We start from the raw sequence: 22,664 nt of genomic DNA, 5'->3' as shown, positions 1-22,664 counted from the left end.
TCAATTTCCTGATCTGCCTGACTCTTCTAAGCATCTGTGTTTTCAAGACCCTGCTCTCAATAAATCAAATTTAAAGTATTTGGTCTGGTCTATGTCCAGTGGTATTTCCATTTCATCTATAAAGAACAACTTCCAGTCTGTTCATTGCTAGTATTCCACTTTCAGTGTTAAATAATTTTAAAATGAAACTAAACTGATGAATATAACTATTACCTGACAGTAGAAAACAACTTACTAAGACTATTCTGGATCAAAGGGCTGCCAGTGATCAATGTTGTCTCCATTCAAGGGAACCTGTGAGGTTTCTATATTGAACAAAACCAAGCATGCTGTCCCTGTTCTGGTACTTGGCACCCTGAAGGACAGAGGGGTTTTATTTATAGTCAGGTCTCTTACATTCACTAGATGATGAGGATGTTCAAAATCCCTGTGTGTCCTGGTTAGAGTGTTGGTGTGCCCAGAGTAAAGCCCTCCATTTAAGCTGCCATTTACAATTCCATTGACTCCATTGGGGACCTTATGATGAAGGTGGGAATAGCCACTGCTGAGACCGCCATTGGTTAGAAAGCATCCGTGAACATTTCCATTTATTCGACTTGCTCCTGAGAGAGTGGTATATTCTACCATCTGTCCATTAATATCTGATCCTTGGTAGAGATATCCTGGTGGGTCATATTCTGTTAAAAGAGAAAAAAAAGCCATACACACATACACACACACACACACACACACACACACACAGAGTAAGACACTAAAAAAGGACAATCTTCTTGCTTAAAAGAACTTATTGAAAAAACCCCTTAGAAACTACAAATAGACTAAAATAAAAACATTTTAAAAAATGTTCACTTAAAGCCTATTTGTAAGACATGCTTTAATAAAGTTACTGCTATTACTTTCCTTAGAGTGTAGAGATAGCTGTGAACTCTGAGTTAATTATGATTGTTAATGGGAAGAAAAATTAACTAGGGAAAAATTACTCAAAAGAGAATGAAAATATTGGGCAAGCTGAACAATCAGAGTACTGGGAAAAAATGCTTAAACTCCTATATATTATACCTCAAAGTGCTAAAACAAAAACTGTATAAAACAATAACAAAAGACTAACTTTAGGTGGGATATTTCAAGTAGCAATAGACAACTCTGTTAAGTAAAAGGATGGAGTTGTATATACAGTCACTGACCATTCATATAGCTCCTTAGTCATGATAGCCAAATTGAAAGGTGTGGAGTACCAAAGGCAAAAGGTGATTTGATTTTCTTTTATTAAAAGCATATAAATGACTGCCTTGAAACTCTGATTTCCAGAGGCACACCTCCCAGATATATTTAGAATAAGTAAAATACCTCTTGGAAACTACAGTATCTAAACTGTACAGGACTTGTTGTCAGAGTTTGGATAAATTTTTCGAAGGCATCACAGCTTGCCAAGACTGGATTAGGTGTCCCTCCTTTCCTTAGCTGCCCAAGTTACTGTACTCTCTCGCCCAGGTGTAATCTCAGTATACCTGTTTGTGTCCCACTATACACTTTGAGAGGGCAGACATGGTGTTTATTTTATTTACCATTACACCTCCACTGTCTAGAACAGTGCCTGGTATATAGAATGAATGACTGAATGAACACCACCATAAGAATTTTCCATTTTTAAACATATTATCAGGTCACAATGTAGGATGACTTTAATCAGATTAATACTGCTCGGACGACCAGAATAATACTTCTCTTTTAATGATTCAACATGCACTCACACAATGAAAGGCAATTAGAAAATCAAATTATCACCATCCTTTTCAGCCTGATGCAGCCACCATCTCTTCCCCAATCTCTTGGAAGGCACCATTCAATACAAACAGAGCACTTTCTTCCCCCAGAACTAGTAACTAAAAGGGGACCGTGCATGAGAACTGGCTAACAGCTACTGGAATTGCCTGCTGGGGTCCTCCCTCACTTTTCTTTCATTTCCTTATTCTGGATCCAAAGGGAAAACCAAAAAAACTTCCTCCCACCAAAGACTAAACACTCTGCTTGATTTGATTATCCTATTTTATAATAGCTGAGATAATAGGAAAAGTAAGATGGTGAGGTGAAGAGATTTGAAGGAAGAGAAAAGAGAAAGGGGGCTCTATTTCACTGTTATTTCAAAGCAGTGCCATCATTCACGTTCAAGCACACATAGTCCTAGACACACTGCAGGGAGAGGATGCCACTCTGGAGCAATCTTGAGTCCGTTAGGTGTAGAAACAGGGCTATATTATCCTCATTGGTTAAGTGTCATTCACTGACAGTAACTTGGAAGTTTTCACTACCTGCCTTTTCATTATGGCTTTCCTATTCCCTGTTGACAAGCTCTGCACCAGTGTGAAGGTGTTCCTACAGCAATTCCAGAGCTCAGGCTTCAAATATGCATCCTCTTTGGTGGTCCAACAAAGCTGGAGTTTCCCAGCAGTAAGTCAGCTATTTACTTAGAGACCTGCTTAGTTTTGGCTTTGGTGTTTATGTCTGCTGGGCAATTTAATTTGATGCTCCACTTACTCTGGCTGACAGCTAAAATGGTTTTAAATTCATCCCCTCTGAATGAAGAGTATCTAATGTGTTTCATACCATGACACTAACACACAGAAGTGTTAGAAATCAATATTTATTCTGACAATATTTGTCTACTCATCTTTAGAAAAAGAGAAGGAAATATTTATGAGTGACTTACTCTGTATGGTATTCTGCTGGCGATTCTTCCATAGGCACATGGCAATGAAAACCATAAGAATGAGGACCATGACGCCCAGCACACAGCCAACGATCAGATATAACATGTCACTGCTTCTGGCAGGGCTGGTTGCAGGCCCCACATTGCCTCCACTTCCCAAAGAATTTGGAGGGGTACTCAAGTCTTTGACAGGATATTCAGAAGCTCCAGGAACACGTTTCACTAGTGGAAGTACAAAGGAAAACATGACGTCAGAGTGAACACAGACTCTATGAAATGGTTTACTCTCTGAAGGAGGTCTGGTTAGGAATGCAAGCCAGTCTGTTTACACTTGTTACTGAGATGATCTGACCACCAATGAGTCACAAAGAGAGCTCCAAAGTTTAAAAACCTGGTGTGCCGAAGTTTTAGTCCACAAAATTTTAGAGAAATCCTAAGAGCAGAGGAACATATGTGCTTGGTCTAACCCAAACTGCTATATGATTATCTGCTTAATTGTACTTGGAGAAGATGCCCAAAGAGTTGAAGTAAAAGTATTTCCCCAGAACTTTGGGAGGCCGAGGCAGGTGGCTCACGAGGTCAAGAGATCGAGACCATCCTGGTCAACATGGTGAAACCCCGTCTCTACTAAAAATACAAAACATTAGCTGGGCATGGTGGTGCATGCCTGTAATCCCAGCTACTCAGGAGGCTGAGGCAGGAGAATTGCCTGAACCCAGGAGGCAGAGGTTGCGGTGAGCCGAGATCACGCCATTGCACTCCAGCCTGGGTAACATGAGTGAAACTCCGTCTCAAAAAAAAAAAAAAAAGTATTTCCACTTATGGGTGGAACAAAAACTCCTCTCTGTCAGATATATTTTAAGCTAAACAAGACTCAGAATTATATATTTTATGCTTCTACCATGTGTATAAAAGACTACCAATATTAGAAAGCATGGCTTTGGACTATTAGAACAATGACATTCCAAAACCTCACATATAATATTAAGCATTCCAAAAACAAAGACTTTGGAGTCCATGTAGGTGCAGTGCTTTTACCAGATGCATCAGTATTCTGGGTAACAGCGATAATGAAAGCTATAACAGGTGGGACTCAAACCTCATTCTCTCATCCCCAAATTGTATGGTCTTAAGTCTCTAAATGTCACAAAAAAGCAGTAGAGCAAAGTGGTTGGCAGCCAGTCCTTGGAAGCACATAGCCTATATTTACACCTCACCTCCACTTATCATTAGCTGTATGACTTTTACCTCCAAAGGCTCAGTATTTATTTATTTATTTATGAATGAGACAGACTCTCGCCCTGTTGCCCAGGCTGGAGTGCAGTGGTGCGATCTCGGCTCCCTGCAGCCTCCATCTCCCGGGTTCCAGTGATTCTCCTGCCTCACCCTCCCAGGTAGCTGGGATTACAGGCACATGTCACCATGCCAGAATAATTTTTGTTTTGTATTTTTAGTAGAGATGGGGTTTCTAATACACCACTCTCTCAGGAGCAAGTCAGATAAATGGAAATGCTTACGGCCACCAAGTTGGCCGGGCTGGTCTCAAACTCCTGACCTCAAGTGATCCGCCCACCTCAGCCTCTCAGAGTGCTGGGATTACAGGCATGAGTCACATGCCAGGCCAGTTTTTACATTTTGAAATGGAGATATTAATAAGAGCTCTATCAATTATCTGGTGGTATTGAAGGGTAAATGAGTTAGGCCATGGAAGGCACTCGGCTCAGGGTGGTGGTCGATTGCTGCTATTATCGGTTACTATACTGAATTTCCTGTTATGGTCCCAGCAAACACAGAAGCAAAGCAGCTTTTTAAAAATCTACTCAACAAACAACATTAACTTAGGGTTCCATTTTCTAGCAGCATCAACTACACAGAACAGAGCTGGGAATGAGAAAAGAAGTCATATTTCAAGAGAAGGAGTTCTCTCCTATTGAAAGCTGGATGAACACTTGGCAGAGATGCTAAAGGAAATTTCTATTTGAGGTGGTATGTTAGATTATACAATTCTATGTCCTGGCCTACCCTACAGTAAACAAAAGAGTTTCAGAGGCACAATGGATGTTCCATATCATATATTAAAGATCATGATTACTCAAAGGGAAGTCCTTCAGGTTTAATCACTCTTTATTTATTCTTATTTCATTTGTAATTCTACCAAGCTTCATGATCTGGTTTCCAACCCCTTGCTAAAGTTAAAAGACCGAGGACAGATGGCTTGCATTGAAGGGTGAGCAAAATCCATTAACACTGATAGGAAGAGACAGTTATCAGCCTGAAATGAGAAAGGTGAGATGAAAAACAGAGAAACCAAAAAACTAAAAGAAACATCATGGCAGTCTCTGATCTTCCGTGGGAAGGGAAAACGGCCAGCCTTCGGTGCTTCTGTCATCCCTGAAGACCTTCCTGAATTACTCAAGATAAAACCATCATTGTTCACAAGAACCTAGAGTCATTTTTTTAAGGTTGACGGATACATGAGATCTTCCATCTCAACAGGCTGGGAATTATGTAATACACAATTACATAAAAGTCATTCAGTATGAATAGTTCACACTTCTAAGAAAGTGTTTCGTTTTTCACTGATCTGAAAGTCTGTAGGTAGAAACTTTTCGTTCCCTACCAATGTCAGAAAATAAGGTAGACTACTACTGTAAACACAGCTATATTATTATAAATAACAGTTATAACTATGTTTTGCCTGGCTAGATTCTTAAATGACCTGGGGACAGAGATGATACATTTCATTTTTATTTAACTTTACTCCAAGTATCTCATTAGCAGATCACAGTGTCTGGTACAAAAAGGCACTCAAATATATGCTAAACAAATGAAACTCAAGGTAACTCTAAAGCTGTGTGGGTATATGTTTAAATATGGACTTAAGATGTGAGTATTGCAGCAGTGACACACATGATTTAGAATTTAAAAGCTGGAACTAAGCCTTGGCTTTATCATTCAATCTTCCGGAGCCTCTATTTCCTCATTTTTAAAAAATCTACTTTTTCATGTCCTCATTTTTAAAAAGGAATAACAAGATCACCTGTAGCAGACACTGATGGCTCCACAGCCTTTTTCATGTTATCAGAGCTCCAATTTTGTTTGGGTGTCTACCTCAACCCCACAGAACTCTGGAGTAAATCTGATCAATGGTTTGTGGGTGGCATGTGGCTGAATTCTGGCCAATGAGACATGTGGGAAGATCTACTGGAGTTCTTTGGGGGAAATTTTCCTTGTTCTTGAAAACAGATACTGACAGACATTGAAACAGCTAAAGGTGAAGCCTTTAGGCATCATGTGGCGAGCTATCAGCAGTGCTAGTCTTACGGCCAAGCTGGCAATGGGAACACAGCAAACTGGAAAGACAAAAAACAATGAACTTTTTTTTCTTGAGACAGGGTCTCATTCTCTTGCCCAGACTAGAGTGCTGCGGCCCTGTCTTGGCTCATTGCAGCCACAACCTCCGAGGCTCAAGTGATTCTCGTGCCTCAGGCTCTTGAATTAAACAACCTTGGAGTTAGCTACTTCTGGGCTGTTTATTTTTGGAATAACATATTTCCTCACTGTTGAAGCCTATGGAGAGGAGATTTCTGTGTTCCTTGCAGTTGACAGTATTCTCAAAGTCATTGTGAAGATTAACTGAGACTGTAGACAAGTGTGCTTTTGCTTGTAAACATCTACATGAGCTATTTCTATTATTCCCTGTGGTGCTTTCTACTCTTAAAGACAGCAACATTTTACAGTGAATCCACCTATGTACGCAAAGTTGAGAATGTTCAATTTAGAGTTAGCAACTGTTAATTCTAAACTTTACTACATTTAATTAAACAAGTAGATAAGTTACATATCTGTCATTCAAGAAATCACTTTAAACATACATTGCACTTCTCCTTAATATTCTTAAACTTTTGTTAGTACTCTAATTCTCACAGCAATCTAGAAAGTAGTCAACAAATATTTCTATCGTCTTCGTAAAGAAAAAGGGAAGGGTTCATGACCAGCCTGGGCAAACACAGTGAGATGCTGTCTCTAAAAAAAAATAAAAATAAAAAATAAAGAAAAGGGAAGGGAGGTGATTTACTTAGAGTCACACAGAAATTAATGAACAAGATGAATGATTATGTAAACTATTTTTTAGACAAGTATACTAGCCCATATGTTGTCTTTTTGTTGGGACAGTCTAAGTGTATGCACCTAGAAAATGATCCAAAGCAGAAATTTCCTTAGGCAAATATCTCAATAGTCATGGCTGGGTATGGTGGCTCACGCCTGTAATTCCAACACTGGAAAGCCCAGGCGGGTGGATCACCTGAGGCTAGGAGTTCGAGACCAGCCTGGCCAACATGGTGAAACCCCAACTCTACTAAAATTATAAAAATTAGCCTGGTGTGTGGTGGGCACCTGCAGTCCCAGCTACTCAAGAGGCTGAGGCAGGAGAACTATTTGAACCCAGGAGGCGGAGGTTGCAGTGAGCCAAGATCGCACCATTACACTCCAGCCTGGGCGACAGAGTGGGAGTGTGTCTCAAAAGAAAACACCACCACCCACACCACCACCCAAAATATATCAATAGGCAGAAGCAGTAATCCGGGGTTGGAATTCTATCACTGTCCAGGGGAAAAGCAAAAATTCTCCTACCTTTAGTCTCACAGATCATCACATTGCTAAATTCGCTTTCTCCTCCTTCATTGAAGCATTGCATTTTAATGTCATAGGAGGTTTCTGGCTGCAGGTGGCCAATCATGTGCCACTGCTTTGAACCTAAAAGGAAAAATAAAAGGCTTTACACATCATACAGCCTAAATGATAATGTCAACATAATTAGTTAATATTTTCCGAATGTGGCTGGAGGAGCATTCACCACGATCTAGTAGTCTGTGCAATAAAAATGTACTTACCAGTAAGTATTCTACTAATGTACCACACATAAACAGCATTGCTATTACATGGCGTGAAAAAAAGGTAAAGAGAAGAGATAGAAGCTGACTGACTTAAAGCTGTATCTGTGTGTTGGCAATAATATTTGTTTATTAAAAATAATTAGTGGGAGTCTTTCATAAAATAGATGTTAATTTTATGCATAGGAAAGAAACCTCAAGTCCTTTCATCCCTGTTTTAACCCAGCAAGTCAATTCACTATGTCCACCCACCAAAAAGCAACAATACATTCGGGATCGGCAAATTGTACACTACCCAGAGCAGCTGACCAGTTACAAGAATGGTCTTAGCAAAATTCTCAATTCCACTGTCATGGATGTAACATCAACTGACATATGACTGAATGCCTGAATAAACTGCTGAGAATCATCAAAAAGCAAAATCTACTATGGGAAACTCTCAGCCACCACCCCCACTCCTGCTTTTCTCTTGAGTCAAGATCTCCAAACCACACAAGTATCTCTAGCAGAATGATTCTGTTACCCGTGGCACACAGCCAACATTTCATTTAGAAACGCTCCTAAACTGAACACCCCGGTATAAATCACTCTTCATTCTTACTTCCATGGACCTGTGACAATGTTTCATATGCAGGGACATTTTTGCCAGATTAAATTAACTCTTCAAGCACCCTTAATCCCTTGCAGAAAAATCTCTTCAGATGGTCTCCACTATTTCTTAGAAACTCAAGTATACCCCCAACTCATTTAAGAATTAATTAATGGGGGAGGAAAAAAACCAAAACAAAACCACACACACAAGTTAAATCTACTTGGCTGACAGGATCAATATCACCAGACTCCTTTCTAATTCAACACAGACAAAAATATTTCAATCTGGAAGTATAAGCCTCTTTCCAAGTCAACAGTACAAAACCCTTCACTTGTATGGACCCATGTTTTCTAAGGAAGCAAATCTGCTTGTTTTAGTATTATCTCTGAAAGACTCAAAAGTAAGGAGTTCCATACCCCATTTATAAATGTAAAAAGAACCCCCCAAAAGATGTTGACTCAAAAACTGGTTGAAAATGAAATAGATCTGTCTCTAAAATCCAAAGGCTTTCCGAAAAACTTCTGTTTTTTCTCTAGCCTTGGGTGTTTTCCAACCCAGTCCTACACTCACCTACACTAGAAACATTCTCTTGAATAATTACTACACTAGATTTGAAGTTTTCCTTTCATAGTGCTCATAAAAATGGAATTAAACTAGGCTTCTGATATGTTACTAATAACAGAAAAACAGTTAAAATAATACATATCTTATTATATTCCATTGTTACAGTTACTCTTCCAATGGCTAAAATTATAGGAAATAGCAGCAAAGACAATTTTACTGATCATTGATGAATAAGACAACTAAATACATCATTAGTTTTAAAACGGACCAATCAGCACATATCCTTTGATTAACAGGCAATTATTTCCCCAAAGGATGTTTTAGAATAGGTAAGGATTTACCTCAGAGAGAAACCAAAGCACAGACTTAAAGATCAGAAGAACTGATATTTTACTTGGAATTGACTTAACTTTAAAAGATAAACATATTCAACATAAAAACACTGGTGTGCTGGAAACATTTACAGTTTACCAAAATGTGGAACCTCATTCAGAAAATAGGATAGCTTAATTGTCCTTCTCTACATATATTCTTCTAAATTCTCTATATTCTTCTACAATTTGACTTTTTTTTTAAACCATTTTCTGGTGACTTTTAATTTTTTTTTCAAAAGTTTAAATTTTGGGTCAATTCACAGAAGTAATCTAAAACTATTTTTAAAAGTACGAAGAATGAATAGTTTTGTTCCTGCGTTTTGGCAAATAGACCAATAGTTTCCAACTGCCACAAAAAGAATTTCAAATGCATAAACTTGAAAATATAGAATAAGCAAATTACACAGCACAGTGAAGTCCACTTAAACATCTAACTGCTCAGTATATTACATTTATAAACAAGTTCTCTGTGAACCTGAGGCGAAACTGACATTTGCAGACATTACTACTAGATATGAAAGCTTCTTTAAATAATTTTCAAGATCCATGCTCAATATGCATATTACAGAAGTTTGCAAAGGCTCAAAGATTTGACTAGAGAATATAGTTTTAAAACTGTTTATTAGTGGATATTTCTAGAACATAGAACCAAGAAGGGTGACGAGAGAGAGAGAAAAGAAGAGACAAGAGACAGATACTCATTTTATTTACATTTGTTGTCTTGTTTACAACTATTTTATGGCAAATGTTTGGCCTCTGTCAAAAATTTTTAAAAGCAAAATTCTGACATCCCCACTGCCCTAAACCCAATGAAATAAAATGAAGACCTAGAGAGTCCCAAAATGGAGAATGATCACTATTAGGTTGGTGCAAAAGTAATTGCGGTTTTTGGTATTAAAAGTTATGCCAAAAGCCGCAATTTCTTGTTACTTTTGCACCAACCTAAATATTATCCTTCCATTTCTTTTCTAAAATAGCCTTTTTACTGATGTAAAGTATGCATACAGAAACATCCACATAACCATGCAGCTCAATGAATGTTCACCAACCAGACATGCCCCTGGTACCCATAGCTAGGTCAACAAAGAGAACACAGGAAAGCCCCCCACCCCAAACGTCACCTCATGCCCCTTCCAGGGTCTTCTTTCCCGCAAGACAGCTATTATTGTGAGTCCTAACAGCAAAGAATAGTTTTGCCACTAAAAGTTATGGAAGAAAAGAAACAATCATTCCTTCATTCAAAAAATATTTACGGAGCACCTACTGTGTGCTGAGCATTAAAAACTGGATCATAAATTTCTCATTATATTACAAAAGCATTCCACTGGAAAAATATGAAAAAGACTGCTACAACATATTAAGAAATGTGATACAGCATCAAGTAATTTATTATAAAACAAACTATACGCAGTATTTGATGTCAAGAAGGCATATGGAAAGTAACCTTGGCCTATGGCAATTTTCTGACATAATTCAGTGGGACATTTCTCATTTCAAAGAATCAGAATCTAGGAGTGAAAAAAAGACCTTGGAAGAAGGCTTCCTCCCAAAGCAACAATCCCTTCCAAGGTATCACTGAGAAACGGGCATTCAGCTTCTACTGAGCACTTTCAACATTAAGGAGTCTATGACTTTGTGGGGGAACCTATGTTAGAAATGTTATGTTAGAAAATTCTTTCTGACACTGCTTTCTTGCAACTTCCCCAATTGACTCAGCTCCTCTTCCACATAACAATCCTTAAATACTTGAAGGCAGCAATCATGTTGCTTCTGCTAGTCTTTTTCAACCTGAATATCGTTAGACATTCCCTTGTTCTTTTTGGACTCCATTCATATATTAATATAATACTGATGGCCTCACCATTGGAGGGGCTGGAGATATAGCAGTGGGAGAAAAGGTCCCATGCTCACAAGGGAGTTACTATCTAGTAGAGGAGACAGAGTTTAAGCAAACAGTTTCAAACACACACACTGTCTGTCCCTCTCACACAAACACATACACACACACAACCATGTACTTAAACTTTGATAACTGCTATGAAATAAACATAAAGGGTATGGTTAGAAACTACAGCAAGGTACCGTGTCATACAAATAAGAGGAAGTTACCTGAGAGGAAGTTATGGGGAAGATCTGACTCCCTGTAATTCGACTCTGTCAAGCATTTTGAAAAGTGGGACAATTTTTCTGTGCACAAAACTAGGTAAAGGCAACAGGAACAACCCTGTGCCAAGGTCCTGAGGCAAACATGTCTCAGTGCACACCAGGAAACTGAAAGAAGGACCAGAAAGGGAGAGGTGCAAGAGATGTGGTATAGGCAGGGGCCAGCCAGGTCAGGTGGGCCTTCAGGCCACAGGCAAAATTGTGAATTCTATTTTAAATGCAGTTAAAAAGCAGTTTCAATACCCTTCACCATCTTAGCTGTTTTCTTTCTTTTCTACATGCATTCCAATTTCTCAGCATCTCTACAAGTGAGCAAGATGCTTAACACAGGATCTTTCTAGGACAGACTCCAGTGAAATTGAGTGAGATATTATTTATTAAAGGTAGCCAAACACTGCAATGGATTTTTATACTCAGGCCAATGTTCATTTAAATGAAACAGAAATCAAAATTTTCTTTCAGATGAACTACTACTGGTTAATCATATTTTCCCCAAATGTTTGTGCAAGTTTCTGCAACCAAAATATAAGATGCTACATATATTACATTGGAAACGGTGGCTTTCTTTGGGACAGATTCAACAGCAGTAACACACACACCATTCCATTTTGTACTGTCTTATCTTGGGATGATGCATTTTATATTTATAAACCTTCTTTCTCCAAAGCTCCTTGACAGGGACTCCAGTGTGCCAGGGGGACTTACCTTCTACAACGTCCCTCTTGTAATCACTGTCATTGTCGCTATCTGTTGGTCGGTAATAGATATAAAATCCTTGAATGGGAGTGTTATTGTTACTTGATGGAATGTACTAAAAAACAGAAGCAAAGACTTGTCAAAGACAAAAATAAATGTAACTTTCTCATTCATTAAGTTTTCTTTATCTCCTTACATTTTTCTAGTTCCATTTTGCAAACACAGTAATAATGGCCATTTTTAACTTAACTCAAAGGTATTAAGAGCATTTAGCTTACTGCAGGGTTAAACAGAAATAAAGCAGTACATTTCCCTGGGTTCAAAAGCATAAAAGCACATTTGGTTCAAAATGAATAAATCACGATGGCAGTTAAGTTAACGACACCTGGATGAGAGCTGAGGAAACAATATTTTCTTTTTAACCCTGCCCCTCCTTATAATATACGCTTTTATTCAGACAAAAATTAGTGTTCTTGCACTTCCCCTCAATTAAAAGTTCAAAATTTGCTGTTTACTGTATTGTGTCATGAGAACATTAAATTGATTGTTACCATGACCAAACCAGAAAATCTCATGCAAGAAGATGTTTACTGACCGTCCACTTTAGCATGATCTGAGTATCGCTGACAGCCTCTGTGTATGCAATGTGAGGTCCAGTTATTGGACGGTTGGAAAAGCGATTGGGGAACCCAGCCACCTGATAAGGACGAGATGCCGAACTCCGAAAACTCTCACCATAATGGTTGATGGCAATGACCCTAAATTTGTATGTTGAACCTTTGAGAGAAAACAAAAACAGAAACAAACAAACAAAAACATAACTAAGAAAATCAAAGGTAGAATAGTCAAAATATGGCAATTGTGCTTAAGTACCTATCTATAATAAAGTATCTAAAGCCTGTATGGTAGATTTCAACCCAATTGATAATTTCAATCAATTGGGAGTGGCTGCTCCATGCATTGTGTTCAAGATCCCAAAACCTTCTTAGGAGTCACCAAGAAAGAAGGCTGCAAAAGATTAAAGACATCTCAGGGAAGGAGCAGGTAGAGAATAGGAAAGAGGACATTTGCTCTTTTCACCATCCTGTTCTAAGTATCAATCACAGTATTAGTTGAACTATCTGTCCCCAAAACTAAGTTCTTTTCTCTTTAAAAGAAACAACTGAAGCATGGTTTAATATGGTGAATACACTTATAAAGAGGCACTGTGTGGGCGGCCGCAGATGTCACTCTGGTTCCACTGCTAACAGGGTAAGAGGGAGCAGATTTAACTACCGTGGAAGGAATTATTTGAATTACATATTAAGAAGTTAAAAAAAAAGTTGAGGATTGTGAAATTCTGAAAAACTGAACCTAAAGAATAAGTTAAAATGCTATAGCAAGTTTCCTGATAGCTCAAAAGTAATTATTGAGCTTCTGAAGACAGTGTTTTCAATCTACAAAATATTTCTTAGCTTCACCCACATTTAAAACTGATGCTTCTCCCAAGTATACCTACAGGACCCTATGCTGCTGTGTTACTTGTTTTGACAGCCACAGGCATTTGCTACTAACGTACATTTAAAAGTCCGGAAAAAAACTGCCATGAAACCTAAACAAATCAAAGAACAGAAAGTTTATTTATGCTTTTTCTCTTTTATGGTTTAATTTCTTCATATAGCCTCAAGATTCTTGTTGGGAGGGGAGGGCTCCTCTGCTGAAACAAAACTTAGAGAACAAACATGTGTTCATCACTGACTCCTTTCCATAACACTAAGCACTGAGTATTACCACTGTGCTGAAATTCAGCATCAGATCAAACACTTTTTGTCAAATAACAAGCAATTTTCTTCTTATTCAGTCACAGCAAAACACACACACACATATAAGATGTGCACCACATTATTTCTAATTGCAAATAAATAATCTGAAGCCCAGAAATAAAGAATGGCCAAGTGGATTATGGTATATTTATTTATATGAAAGATATATCTCCACTAAAAGTCGAGTTTGTGAAGAATTTTTAATGATACTGGAAAACATATGTGATAAAATATGGGGAACATGAGGTATTAAAACAATACTTATGGCATGATCCCAGTTGGTATTAAAAAGAGAAAAAAGGCTAAGAAAAAATATAATGAAATATAAACAATAATCATGATTATCTCGGAATGGGTGGATTTTAGGTGATTTCTTCTCTTCTTTATATTTTCTTTATTTTTACATTTTTATACAATAAGCATGAATACTTTAACAATTAGAAAAAAATATAAATTATTAAAAATATGCATCTGCTGGGCACTATGGCTCATGACTGTAATCCCAGCACTTTTAGGAGGGTGAGAAAGGTGGATTGCACAAGCCCAGGAGTTCAAGACCAGCCTGGGCAATATGGCAAAACCCTGTCTCCACAAAAATTAGTCAGGCACGGTGGTGAGTGCCTGTAGTCTCAGCTACTTAAGAGGATGAGGTAGGCCATGAGTGCGCCACTGCACCCCAGCCTGGACCAACAGAATAAGACCCTCTTTCAAAATATATAAATATATGTATCTAAAGTTCACACCGATGGTAAAAGGAAATGTTTCAATATTACTACCTGGTTCTAAACTACGAACTTCCACTGAAAGTTTGGAAGGAGGGATGTCTTCAGCTGCTACCAGCCAATCGCTGGTCCTCATCCGTTTATATTCGACCTTGAAGGCAGTGATTGGAGAGCCGCCATTTGCCCGAGGAATCCAAGTGACATAGACTGACGTCTCTGATGCAGTGGAGACGGTAGGCCGATCAGGTGCTTCTGGAACTAAAGACAGAAACGTTCATTTCAATAGCCCATCATGTCAGAGACAGGAATAACATAGATAAATGAAAGGGATAAATCCCAAACTTCACGTTATTAAAGTTTCTTCACCAAACTTTTTGCCAGAGTTTATAACACTTATAGCTATCTTCCTGTCCTCTGTAAAAAGCTAATGGGAATACAGGAAATAAAAGAAAGAGAAAGTAAAATCATCTATAAATTTGATAATTAGCTCTGAAAGACTGAAAGCAGACGAGTATGATCATTTTCACCATGCTATTTAGATTCATGACTAAAATAATATGTAAGTATTAATGCTTCAAGTTTGATTGTGGATAAAATTTATTATAAATTTTCACAATTATGTGTTATCTTATTTAAATGTTTTTCTTTATCCATGCTACACAAAATACATTTAGCAATCTACTAATTCTTATACTATTACTATTCCATATTATCTTAATACATCAAAATGCACTCAGCAATCTACTAATTCTTATACTATTACTATTCCATATTACCTTAATATACCTCAAGGCCATAGGGAGGTTACTCCAAAATACAGACTGCAAGTAGCAAAAAAAGATAAAATCTAACTAATAAAATCGATACTGATACTAAAGGGGAGAGAGAACACTGCTCAGGATGAATACAGGAAGACAGGATATGGTGTTAAATAAAGGTGCTACCAGAAAACAGATGATCCATGTGAAGATGTAGAAAAGGGGTTTAGGGAGCTAGACCTAAAGCTAGCAGTTTTCACTTAGCACTGCCAAGGAAAGGGGATGTCCTAACCCAAAAAGTAAATGGTCTAGACCCTGCAGGAGGTGAAAACATGAGGAATAACCTCATCAGCCATTGAAACCATGTATCTAACTCTTCTTGATGACAAGTGATATGGCTTGGATGCTTGTTCTCTTCAAATCTCATGTCAAAAAGTGATCCCCCAGTGTTGGAGTGGGGACTGGAGAGGTGTTTGTGTCATGAGCGTGGATCCCTCATGATGGCCTGGTGCCTTCTCCATGGTAGTAGGCGAGTTCTCGCTCTGTTGAGTCACACGAGAGCTGGTGATTTAAAAGCGTGTGGTGTCTCTCTTGTTCCCTTTCCCACCATGTGATGTGCCTGCTCTCGCTTCTCCTCACTGAGGCCTCACTGGAAGCCAAGTGATGCTGGTGCCATGCCTGCACAGCCTGCAGAACCATGACCCAAATAAACCTCTTTTCTTTATAAACTACTCAGCCTCAGGTAGTCCTTTATAGCAACACGAACAGACTAACACAAGTGATCTTGTGGTTGTAACTGGCTTCCCACTTGGTTCCTACAAGGAAAGAATGCTGATAGAAATAATCCGGTCTGTATGACAGTGACATTGTAAACTAGTAATCGCCATTCCAGTTTGCCTTGATCATCTGTGAATTTTGTAGACATAAGCTGGTTTTCGAGAGACCAGTGATCTTGTGGCATGCTGACAATCAAGTTTCTAGAGCTGGAATGTGGAGGGCCAGCTCTGGGCCTTGGTGATACTAGTTACTTTGGGAAAGCCACTAGGGAGCCCCATCCCTATCTGGCTTATGCCATGCTCCTCAACTGCGCAATTCCCTTCCACCTCCACATGTCTTCAACTCACCGTACAAATACATAAGAAGAAAATTAAGTTGAATGTGGTATTTGTATGGAGAAAACTGTAGCATTTTAAAAAACAAATTGCTTAAGGGATAAAAGAAGAATATATTCAAAGCAGGCAATGCTGAATGATACTTACTGTATTCCTTTCAAGGTAGAAAGCAAAGAAAACAGAATGAATAGAATGGTTAGTGAATCTCTTTTTTAATACTAGAAAATCAAACAACTTCCTTATGTTGACTCATCTGAAATCAAAACTCACCAAACACCACAGATCAAATAGGAAAAAGAAAGCTATTAGGGAAAATGTCTCTACAGAAAAGAATATCTTCAATATCTAAAAGAAATAGCATGTGACTGTTAACAAGGAATAAAAGAAAGGCTGCACTTGGAGTTAGAAAAGGACATGAACGGCAAGCAGTTCCTTCACTTTCTGGATGATCTGAGGCATCGTGCATAACCTCCTCACATGTCAGTTTCCTAATCTATAAAACAGGTATGGAAATCTGTTCCTTATTAGGTTATCACGAATATTAAATAAATTACTTCTTACAGTTATCTCTGCTTGGACAACTCCAAACTCACGATTTCAAAAACTGAATCCATAATCTTCACCTAAAAACTCTTATTACTTATTTTGGTAAATGGTCTTCTGGTGCTCAAGCCACTTTCTTTCTCCTTCTCATGCAGTGTGGATTCCATTCCCCTGACCTCTCATACAGGTCCTCCCCCTCCTCCATCCACACTGTCACTTCCCTTATTATTTCTCTAGCCTTATCTTTTGCCACTCCTCCCTTCTCCTTAATCCCTTGGGGTTCACTATAGCTGTCAAGGAAAAATTCAACTTTGAAGTGTATCATACAAGGTACCTACCTGCTGGCCCACTACAGCATCATTCTCCACAGCAACCAGTCATACTAAATACAATCACTAACCTCTCAGTCCCTAAACAAAATAGAACATGTCAGCCACTTGTCTATTGCACAAGCAGATGTCTTTGCTAGAAACTCTTTTTATGTTTCATCTAGCTATATCACCCTTGTCCTTTGAGGCTTAGCTTACAATGCAGAGAAGCCTCTCTTATCTCTAGTCACCCTTGTCCACATTGAGTGAGTGACTTAGATATTTCTCTTGTGATCCCATAACACCAAGGGTATAATCTGAAGCGTAATCAATCAAAATTGTTATTAGTTTGTCTACATTGTCCACATATTGTTATGGGGTTAGCTATCTATATCATCCACTATACTGTAATTAAAAAAAAAAAATAGAAACACGATCTTACTCTGTCACCCATACTGGAGTACAGTGGCACAATCATAGCTCACTGCAGCCTCAAACTCCTGGGCTCAAATCATCTTGCTGCCTCTGCCTCCTGAGTAGCTAGGACTACAGGTGCATGCCACCACACATGGCGACTTTTAAAATTTTTTCTAGAGACCAGGTCTCACTATATTGCCCAAGCTATTCTCAACCTCCTGGACTCAAGTGATCATCCTGCCTCAGCCTCCCTAAGCACTAGCATTACAGACATGAGCCACTGTGTACCACTGTGCTTGGCATATACTGTAAACTTACTGAAGGCAAGGATTATTTTATCTTTGCTGTTCTAGCATTTCATACAGTATTTGCCAGAGGACGTGAAAAATAAATAGTAAGGTTTTTGTTTTTCAGAGGATACTTTTATTCACATGAAATTAATACTCATATACATAATCCACTTAAGATAGCTGAAACATGCCTCAGAGGTAACAGCACTCAAGTAAAAGGGATTCATGATTTCGCTCCAGAAGGAGTTCAAAGTGTTATAATCTGCTTTTGTCTGAGATCAATTCATGGAAAACTGTAAAAATACGGAAGAGATGTCTGAAAATTCTTAGAGCTTAGCAATGAAATTTTAAGTCTTCCCTAGATGTCCTGACATTTTAGAACAATTACAAAAGCACACTTAGCTCTAAGTGTTGAACTCCTAAGTGCAAAATTTAAATACAAAAAAAGTCATTTGAAAATTATACAGCCAAGACATTTAAAAACCATAAGATTAACTAGATACGAAAAAAAAAAATACAGTGAATATAACATGTAATCCTTCAGTAAAATAACTTACAACAGGCACCACTATACATTTTGATAAGTCACACACAGACAAAAAGTGAGATTTTCAGAGTTCAAAATACAAATTTCCTTCTCTTACCAGAGAGGAAACAGAACTCCTTTCTTCCTCTTCTTCTTTTTTTTTTTTTTTTTTTTTTGAGACTGGGTATCACTCTGTCATTCAGGTTGGAGTGAATGATCGTACAGTGGTGCGATCGGCTTACTGCAACATCTTCCTCCCAGGCTCAAGAGATTCTCCCACCTCAGCCTCCTGAATAGCTAGGACTACAACAGGTGTGCACCACCAACCCGGATCATGTTGTTGAATTTTTAATAGAGGCAGTCCCCCGTGTTGCTGTTGCCCAGGCTGCTCTCAAACTCCTAGGCTCAAGTGATCTGCTCACCTCGGCCTCCCACAGTGCCTCGCCACAAAACTCCCTTCTTGAGTTATAAAAACTTAGTAGCAGAACATTTTGAGTCAGAGTTAATTAACTACTAATCATGACACTGACAGGCCAAAATTTAAATGTAAGATATTAAAATGGTTGAAATAAAATCTGAAAGACCTGTATGCTAAGATATGAAAATAAACAAACACCCTATTCCACCCCACCTCCCAAAATCTGAAGCAGGTCAGTTATATTTGTAAAGGAACAATAAAATATTCTTCTTTTTACCTCCACTGTGCCTAGAGGAATCTGTAAGTACCACTCCAAAATTATTGTTTGCAGCCTCTGAAACAACAGGATACTTAGGGACGCCCACAGGTGGAGAGGATGCCTGGGTGTTTTTGGATGATGCTGTTTTTTCTAGAAAGGTTAAAAAACATATACATAAGCTAATATGTATGTAAAGCGAAAAAAAAAGAGTACTATGAAACTTACCTGGTATGTGGTTATTAAATCTATGAACTTACCTGCCATAGCATCTAAATTTAAGACCTACTTCATAAATACTTAGCTGATCTGAGGAACGGACCAAAAATTACTTTTTCTTTTCCTAGTATCTTTAAAGAAAAGCTAAAATATGTCTTTCTTCATTCTAACTTTTTATACATTAAAAAAAAAGTGAAAAAGACAAATGACTAGGTATTCAAATTATTAGTCCATTTTTTCTTTTTACTGTATATATTTCCTAATTCTAAGCCATAAAACTCACTTTTAAAGAGCTTCTGCTAAGTTTTCTCAGGAAAATTGTCACATATTTTTAAAATTTCAAGAGGCAAAAAGTGAAACTGAGTGATTCGTTAAAAACTGAAATGCACAATTATTCAGTATTTATAGGTGACTCTATGAACACCTAATGACTGATTATGAAAATTAACTCAAGATACATTTAAAATAGAAAGTACTTGTTATTTTTCTGACCAGTCTTAGTAATTAGATGGAAGGGTCTTTTTCAAAAGCCACTAGCTGGTTTCTTCTCAATCTTCATACCTCCTCTTCATTATAGTGCCATACTAAAAGACTTCCACCCAGTTCCCTTCTCTATCCACTGAAGTCTCTGTTCATTTACAGCCAAGCCACAATGGCATCTTTTTAGCAAGCCTTCCCTCACAAGCTGCCCTGAAGAAAGAATATCCTTTATTTGTGCTTCCCCAGCACTGTCCTTGGAAATCTCCCATGGTACCTGGCATATGCTGGTCTCTTTGTCTACACTCCTGCCTCCTCCACTCTATCTAGACTCCACCCAGCTCAAATGCTCCAGCTCTTCCCAGCTCACTCAGAGGTAAAGTCAAAGTCCTCCCAAGGTGGATGGTACACTGTGTGATGTGGACACCCTGGTGTTCCCTGGGACCTCTCCCCTACAGCCTCCTCACCCATGATGCTCCCATCACAGTGGCCCCCTGTGTTCCTAGTGAACACCATGCACACCCCGCCTGGGGCTCTGGCACTCGCTATCTCTGCTGGGAATGTTCTTTCTCTAGAGAGACATGTGGCTTTCTACTTCCCCTTAGTGTCTCTGCTCTGATGTGGACAGCTCATTAAGGACTTTTCTGGCCACCTGCTTAAACCGTTAACAACTCCTTCCCCATATACTTCCTATATCCACCCCCTAACTTATGTCTGTGTTAACACCTTCTAATGTACTTATAACTTATGTATAAGTCTCTCTCAACTAAAATCTAAGCTCTATGAGGCCACAAGTTTTGCCTATTTTGCTTCTTGCCTGACATGTAAAAGGCATTCAATAAATATTAGCTGAACTGAATACTGTCTTGCAGTTGGTATTAAGTTACACATCTTATCTTTCTTATCAAAATATAAGCTCCATTGGGATGGCTCTCATCTTGACCATCTTCATTTTCCCTATATCATCTACCCTCATGTCTTGTATATAATCAGCTTTTAAAAACATCTGTGGAATATTCGATGGAATAGGATAATACGACCACCTAAATGTGACCCCAAAATGGAAGGGAGGGGCTATAAGAGTCATTTAGTGAATTTATATATAGAAATTTCCACTATCCAAAAGAATTCTTACTACTAAATTGACATCAAGGCAGTCAGCTCGGTCCTCCAAAGGAAGCCTGCACTCACCTTTGCTGGTTCGGAAGGTAAGCATGGCAGGTTGGCCTTCACCTGCTGCACTTCTTGCTACCATCAAGACTTCATAAAGACTAGACGGCTCCAGCTCAGCCAAATGGAGCTCATTTTCACTTCCTGGGACTCGAACCGTGTGCCAGCTCCCCACCATGCCAACCCCATCATCCAGCTGCCCAAGAGAAAACACACCAGAAACGCAGGAGATGGAGGGGAGGAAATCTTTCAGTCACATTTTACCAAAACTAGGATTTACATAATTCTAGAAGAGTTTTAAGAAGTAATACACCATGGTAAGTAAATAAGACACAATACTTCTTCACATTAAGAAAGATAAGATCTGTTGCAAGAATGCTGCAATTCTCACTGTAAAAAGATTCCTGGCTCTGCATCTGACCACTAACGTGTAGCCTCAAGCAAGTTACTGCCCTCCCAGAGTCTGTTTCCTTTACTTGTAATGAAGACAATACTTTCTTCCTGGGCTAATGAAGAATAAAATAAGTATAAAATAATAGGTAGTATTGGTATTTATATAATATACATAATATATGATAAATTAAGACAGATATATTATGTTTGTATGTATATGAATTATATAATTATGTATAAAAAGAGATCTAATCAGTTGCTTCTTGATTAATGGAACCAAGAAACAATATTGCATGGAGGTTTTAGGGTAGATAAGATTACCAGCAAAACCTCTTCATCTAGAATCATTCATTAGGTTAGAAAGAGTACATAACCCTTAAAATATCATCATGTTATTTTTCCTAGTCATTAAAAACATTACCATTCAACAATGTATACTAAAATTTCTTGAACAAAGAAAATTATTTTAAATATGAATGCATCCCTCCCATTTCATTCATTTACTGGTCTCATTAAACAGAGAGGAGCTTTTCCATTCCGCTCTAATACAAGCCCATGGGGAAAACAATAATTAAAGAGTTAACTGAGAGAGGCCCAAGGTTTACCCCCCAAAAATGACCAAACGATGTATGATTTTAATACAATTAAAAAGACAACTTGAAGCTGGGTGCAGTGGCTCACGCTTGTAATCCCAGCACTTTGGGCAGATGAGGCAGTGGATCACTTGAGGTCAGGGGTTCAAGACCAGTCTGGCCAACATGGCAAAACTCCATCTCTACTAAAAATACAAAAAAAATTAGCCAGGTATGGTAGTGCATGCCTCCAAATCCAGCTACTCAGGAGGCTGAGGCACGAGAATTGCTGGAACCCAGGAGGCAACAGCTGCAGTGAGCCGAGATCACACCACCGCACTGTAGCCTGAGTAACAGAGCAAAATCCTATCTCAAAACAAACCAACAAACAAACCTGAAATACAAACAATTGGCATAAATTATGCCAAAGACGCTGTTCAGACAGTTGATTTTAATAAGAAACTGCTTTTTTGCTAAATAAATGGTATTCTACCTTAGAGAAGGAAAGAATTCATATTTTAAAAGTGGTTATAGAGCTTTATATTGAAGGATTAAAGTGTTTGATTAAACATGTAAAGACATCAATGGGTTCTTAGAATCCCAATTTGGGGGTAAATTATACTTCATTCTCAGTGCTTTCATAAGATTGGTAAATGTAGGCTGGGTGCGTTAGCTCACGCCCTGTAATCC

The 22,664-nt window shown here is 38.4% G+C and overlaps 1 protein-coding gene across 4 annotated transcripts in view; it reads right to left on the bottom strand.

The window, feature by feature from the left end:
• CDON (cell adhesion associated, oncogene regulated) overlaps positions 1-22,664 on the bottom strand; it is a 103,642-nt gene that overhangs the window by 22,686 nt on the left and 58,292 nt on the right. For all 4 annotated transcript variants that reach the window (XM_017523624.1, XM_017523614.2, XM_037736303.1 and 1 more), the window contains 8 exons: positions 21,031-21,205; positions 19,165-19,296; positions 14,570-14,773; positions 12,587-12,768; positions 12,001-12,106; positions 7,343-7,465; positions 2,708-2,929; positions 397-677 (listed from right to left, as the gene is read on the bottom strand). In XM_017523624.1, the coding sequence (XP_017379113.1) occupies positions 397-677; positions 2,708-2,929; positions 7,343-7,465; positions 12,001-12,106; positions 12,587-12,768; positions 14,570-14,773; positions 19,165-19,296; positions 21,031-21,205 (1,425 nt within the window). The remainder of the gene's footprint in view (positions 1-396; positions 678-2,707; positions 2,930-7,342; positions 7,466-12,000; positions 12,107-12,586; positions 12,769-14,569; positions 14,774-19,164; positions 19,297-21,030; positions 21,206-22,664) is intronic.

The sequence above is a fragment of the Cebus imitator genome, unplaced genomic scaffold, assembly GCF_001604975.1.
Source record: "Cebus imitator isolate Cc_AM_T3 unplaced genomic scaffold, Cebus_imitator-1.0 Scaffold0, whole genome shotgun sequence".
Taxonomy (NCBI): Eukaryota; Metazoa; Chordata; class Mammalia; order Primates; family Cebidae; genus Cebus; species Cebus imitator.
The sequence above is the reverse complement of the archived record's forward strand: the minus strand, read 5'-3'. Positions and strand labels throughout refer to the sequence as shown.